This window comes from Diaphorina citri, unplaced genomic scaffold (assembly GCF_000475195.1).
Source record: "Diaphorina citri unplaced genomic scaffold, Diaci psyllid genome assembly version 1.1 scaffold2537, whole genome shotgun sequence".
Lineage (NCBI taxonomy): Eukaryota > Metazoa > Arthropoda > Insecta > Hemiptera > Psyllidae > Diaphorina > Diaphorina citri.
The window spans coordinates 28,811-34,576 of record NW_007379957.1 but is presented as its reverse complement, the minus strand read 5'-3'; the positions used below and the strand labels follow the sequence as shown (position 1 = coordinate 34,576).

General features: G+C 36.3%; 1 protein-coding gene across 2 annotated transcripts; it reads left to right on the top strand.

Moving 5' to 3' along the window:
* The first annotated feature begins 20 nt into the window (after positions 1 to 20).
* Positions 21 to 3,083, top strand: LOC113471504. 2 transcript variants are annotated; one of them, XM_026830711.1, is made up of 3 exons: positions 21 to 789; positions 1,251 to 1,377; positions 2,434 to 3,083. In XM_026830711.1, the coding sequence occupies exons 1-2, from the start codon at positions 100 to 102 to the stop codon at positions 1,326 to 1,328; spliced, it is 768 nt and encodes a 255-aa protein (XP_026686512.1). In that variant the 5' UTR covers positions 21 to 99; the 3' UTR covers positions 1,329 to 1,377; positions 2,434 to 3,083. The 2 variants fall into 2 exon arrangements, with proteins under 2 accessions (XP_026686512.1, XP_026686511.1); XM_026830710.1 differs by having other exon boundaries at positions 1,251 to 3,083.
* The last annotated feature ends 2,683 nt before the right edge of the window (positions 3,084 to 5,766 follow it).

The window sequence follows — 5,766 nt, the reverse complement described above, 5'->3', positions numbered from 1 at the left end:
GATAATAATATCAAGATCAGATAAGATACCTATCAGTGACCCTAGTGATTGTTAATCAGTCATTCATTCTGCTCTCTCACTCTACTCAAGCTTTGCAAGATGAGCTGTGGGATCTGTAATAAAAACCTACCTTCTGAAGCTGGAGAATTGGATTATACGCGGTGTGCACAATGCAACAGGTGTTATCATTTCGATTGTTGCAAACTAAAATTCAGCTCATGGAAATCCATGGGTGCTACCAGGCGCTCAGAGTGGATCTGTCTGAGATGTAGGAAGACCAATCCACCAGCCGACGGCAATATCAGTGATGAAGATGAAGAGGAGGAAACTGGGCAGGACGTGGGCAAGATGCTGAAGGAAATGGCCAAAAAGTGGGATGGGTTCGAGAAGAAAGTGAGTAAGAAATTGGACGACTTTGAAGCTAATCTGAACTTTTATGGAGAGAAAGTTGAGCAATCCTGCACAACATTGAAAAATCTTGAACAAAAGTTGATAGCTATGGAGAAGAGGATTGATAAAACAGAGACGGAGAACAGGGAACTGAAAACAAGGCTGAGAACTTTGGAAATACAAATACAAGAGAATACACAGAAGGACTTTATGAATATGATGGAGATCTCTGGTATTCAAAATAAGGAGGCTGATCCTAAAGTTGTTACTAACATAATCCTGGAGAAGGCGGGCTATCAACCTAACGAGATTAAGACCAAGGTGGAGAAAGTGACCAAGAAGGTTGGAGAAGACAAGAAGGAAAAGACGGTCATTACAGTCAAGTTCGAGTCTCAGGAGGTAAGAAATGAGGTACTCACTAAGATTAAGAGAAATAAGGTGTGGTCAAAATTGGAAAACACTATTAATAGTGATAAGTCATTCCTTATTATAAATGAATCATTGAGTCCTTATTACAAAAAACTGTTCTTTGAGGCACGAAAAGTAAAAATAGAAAAGGATTATAAATACCTATGGGTTCAAAATGGTAACATATTGTTTAAGAAAACCGAGAACGCCAGAATCATGAGACTCTCCTGTATGGATGATCTGGGAAAAATCTGAATCCACCACTACAACTAAAGGTTACTACTATGTACCTAATAAAAATTAGTTATTATGAGCCATAATAGTAGAATACTACTAAACAATATACATAATGTTTTACCACCCTGTAACTCCTTCGAAGGAATTGATGAATGGCATCAAACAATTAACAATGATGTTTTATCTCTCTTGCATGTGAACATTAAAACTGTGAGAGCACATTGGGATCTCCTGTGTATCAAAATCCAACACGTCATGTCAACGCTGGACTTTCTCATACTGACGGAAGTTAACGTGAGGGAAGAGGAGGCAATGGCCTATCAGTTGAGGAACTTCAAGCAGGTAACAAAGTGCAGAAAACTAAGAAGTGGAGGAGGTGTAATGGTTTTCCACAAAGAACAATGGGAAGTTGAAGATTTAAAATACAACCTTGATGAAGCGGAAAATCTCTGCTTGAAAATCTCACATACTGAAAGAAATAATAAATTTACATTGGTAGCTATCTACAGACCCCCAAAATTAAATCTTGAGAGGTTCCTAAATGATTTGGATTTCTGGCTACGAACGGCCTGTAAAAGGGATGAAAACCTCGTAATTGTCGGTGATGTAAATATCTGTATTTTAAAGAGGACGAGCAAAAACTCTCGTTACCTAAATATGTTGTACGAAAATACCATTATACCCTCCATCTCGAAACCCACGAGGGAGGAAATGGTCGAAGACAGACTTACGTCAACATGTATAGATCACATAAACTATAGATTTAGCCGTAACCTGTATAGTATGTTTCCCTCTGTTATTAATGATAAGATTGCCGATCACCACTTTGTTGCCCTCAGAATTACACTGAAAAACTATTGTACATACACTCGAGCTCCCATAGTCCCAGAATTTCTTGAAATTTTAGATAATAAACTTGTACAGCAAAAAATAATGCAAAATTATTGGTCTGGTCTAGATAATAGTCAGAACTCAAACGAGCTTTACGAGAGGATAGTTGAAGAATTCAATAAAATCTATAATACTTCAAAAAAAGTAGTCGTAAAAAAACGACAAAATCATGAAATGCCATGGGTTAACCAGAAAATTAAAATAGAAATTGAAAAACGCAACCAACTCTTACGAAGGTGGCGTAACAATAAAAATAATAAAATTATTTATGAAGAATATAAGAAACAGAGGAATGTGACAACAAATATTATTAAGAAAGAGAAAAGAATTTTCATTCATAAACAGTTTCAGGCGTGCGAAGGCGATATGCTTAAAACATGGCGAATGATAAATGAGTTGATGGATAGGAAAATAAAAGTACCAATTGAATCCATGCTGAAACGTAACTTTAAAACAGAAGACATAAAGACGTTGGCGAGTAAATTTAATTTTAATTTCATTAACCAGGTGATGGAGATAAAGGCGAAGAACGATGGACCTATTCTGGATGTGCAGTTTGAACAACATGAGCTACCGAATGTTACCTCCAGCATGCTACTCAGGAGTGCCACGGAGAAAGAAGTTTACAATATCATGAAGAATATGAAGAAAACTGGACAAGGTTCAGATGGTATCAGGAATGGCGATGTTGTTCGCAATGCTGCTACTCTCACACCATTGGTAACTAAATTCATAAATATTATGTTAAAAACTTCCATTATACCACCGGGCCTGAAGACCTCCTGTATTACACCTCTTTTTAAGAAAGGTAAGCCAGACGAAATGCGGAATTATCGTCCTGTAGGTTCTCTTCCAATACTGGAAAAAATCTTTGAAAAACACGTGAACAACGTTACGAAGAAATACCTATATGAAAATAAAATTTTACCTGAATTTCAACATGGCTTTCAGACAGGTAAGAGCACTATTACGCTCCTACAGGATTTCGCAGATGAAATCAATACCGCTCTAGATCAAAGGCAATGCGTCATCATCCTGCTGCTTGACCTAAGCTTTGTTTTTGATACACTAGACCATGAAATCCTAGTGAAAAAGTTCAGTGAAGTAGGGATTTCCCACGAACTTTTCAATAATTACCTCCAAGGTAGAAAACAGGTAACTAAGATTGGTAAAGTTACTAGTGAAGAGCTCCAGGTCCTACAAGGCTCAGTCCAGGGGGGGATAAATTCCCCCACCTGGTTTAATATCTACACCTATGATGTCAAGTACTTGAAAAGAACGAGCAGCCTTAGAATGTTTGCAGACGATAGCTGTATTGTTTCTATTCATAGCGACCCAATAATAGCAGTGAGAAATGCCCAGAGTGACATGATAAATTTACAGAAATACTTTTATAATAACCACATTTTCATCAATCAAAGCAAAACTGAAGCCTTAGCGATGGGGTTTAAGTGCAAAAGGATTAACATGGAGGATCATAGATTAATTTGCCACACCCGTCAATGCCTATTCGACAAAACATACGAAACAAATACCTGTGTTTGTATTCCTATTGCTTACAAGGACGAGGCAAAGTACCTGGGTGTTTACTTGGACAATACCTTTCAAATGAAGGAACATGTTCATAATATATGCAAAAAACTACGTATTATCAAATACAAACTAAATAAAATAAATGCTCAATCATTACCTCTGACTACCAAGAAAATAATCTATTACTCCCTCGTTGATTCCATCTTGAGATATGGGGTAACACTATATTCATACGCCCCAAAATACACCCTAAACGTCCTCAATACTCAACAGAAGCAAATAATTAAACTCCTGTTTCAACATAAGAATATCCTGTGCCTGAATCCTGAGGAATTGTCCATATTTACACTTATTTATACCAATTTTTTTACGAACACATTTCGACAGCTCACATTTCAAACATGTCAACTAAGACATCAGGCTTTCAAACGAGTGAAAGTGAACACCGTACGATATGGAAACAGGAGGCTGGAGTATTGTGTACCCAGGTTACTCAATGATTTCTGCCAGGACTTCTTGGAAGAAACTAATAGGTATAGGGTTAAACAAAAATTGAAAGAAAGCCTTGTTGCTAAGAGATGTTTACATGATTAAATGTAGGTTCTATACTTTTCCTGATTTTTATAAAATTCTTAATTTGTAAGTCAATCTCAATTCTATTATAATTAGTATACGTAATTCTTAGATAATACTGGGTGAGAAGGTATAGAATACCCAGTATATATTCATTGGAAATTTAGGTTTATTATTACTATTATTTTTTTGTACCTAGTTGCACTGCCTTTCTACTTTTCTTGTTTAATTATTAACATGTAATTTATATTGTATTTTTGGGATGAGAGATATCCCCCAATCAAGTTAGTCTTAGCTTAGGGGATTAAATACATTGTATAAAAATAAATAAAACAATAATATTTATTATCAATCAATCAATCTCTCTCTCTCTCTCTCTCTCATTTTTTCCTTGCTTCTTTTCACTCCTACGAGTTTTTCCAACTTTCTCTTACAGTCATCTGTCAACTCTTCCTATTTCTCTCTCTCTCTCCCTCATTTCTGGTTCAAATAACGGATTATTTCTTCACGTAATAACTTAGAGTTCCCAAAAAATGTATGAAATAAAGTCAGATGATAATCAAAAATAACAAAAAAAAAAAAAATGATGATCGATTAGTTAAAACTTGGCGTGTCCCTTTATCGCGGGAATAGAAAGAGCATGATACATAACAAAATTAAGATTAAAACAGGCCATAAGTTCAAAGCCATTGGAGGACCATAACACGGAATTAAAAGTAACATTGGCCCTAAGGTGGATAGTCTCCATTAATAATCAAGCTTTATTTAAGTTATTAGGTAAAGAATCCTATCACATCATGTAATACATGGGCATGTGAATCGTATTATGCTTGTACCTAAGCCATTTGAGATTGATAATACGGACATGTAAAAACATTGGATTGATTTATGGATGTATTTACACGCCGATGAATGAAAATGAAACGGATTTTAATTTTAATTTTATTCACAACGACATAAACGAGTGTTCGAGAGTCCATCCGAGTTCTTCCCGAGTCTTCGCCCTGAGCTGTTAGGTCCTTTTTTTTCCAAGCTCATGGCCCATTTCGTAGTCACCTAAACATACGGGGACAGTATACTCTGAGTATCCCATATTTAATTTATTTTTTTTTTTTTTTTCTTTTTTGTTGTGTTTTTAGTTTTTCTTTTTTTATTTTTTTCTTTATCTGCCTTCATCGATAAACAATGAGAGGGTCATATGTTCAGAAGTCTAGGATAGCGGGCGGTGAGATTATTCCAAAATAGGCGATGGCTTTCGATTGTTCTCTTCCTTAATGAGCCTATACTGGCCTCTCTTCTGTCGTCATAGCTTTGTGTTGGTGATAGACAAATCACTATTTAAGGCAGCCCGCGGGCGCTTACTGGGCGCCGGATCGCGAATGGGTTCCGTGCTCTTAGAGATGGGGAGGTTCGTGTGCATTGGATGACGAATGTACGGAAAAATTGGCTAATAGAGACAGAATCTGACATGTAAATGAGACTTATACCCAGTTTAAAAACTTTTATTGAAAGACTCTTTTTACCTATTTCATTTGAAGTAATTAATAAACGTAGATGAAGTGATACGTACCTGGGTTACTTCTCACTTTATTCTCGTCTCTCTCTTCTTTTCCTCTAACTTCCTCCTGTCTCTCTTCTTCCTTTCTTACTACTTTTAATCTTTTCTCCCGCTTCTATCATTAGCCTGCCCTTCTCTTTCATTCTCTCCCTCTCTCTCTTATTCTCTTTAACTTT

Coding starts and splice junctions, on each gene's coding strand:
- LOC113471504 (XM_026830711.1), top strand. CDS start 100: ATGAGCTGTGGGATCTGTAATAAAAACCTACCTTCTGAAGCTGGAGAA. Junction 790..1,250: donor TCAAGTTCGAGTCTCAGGAG/GTAAGAAATGAG, acceptor TAAAACTGTGAG/AGCACATTGGGATCTCCTGT.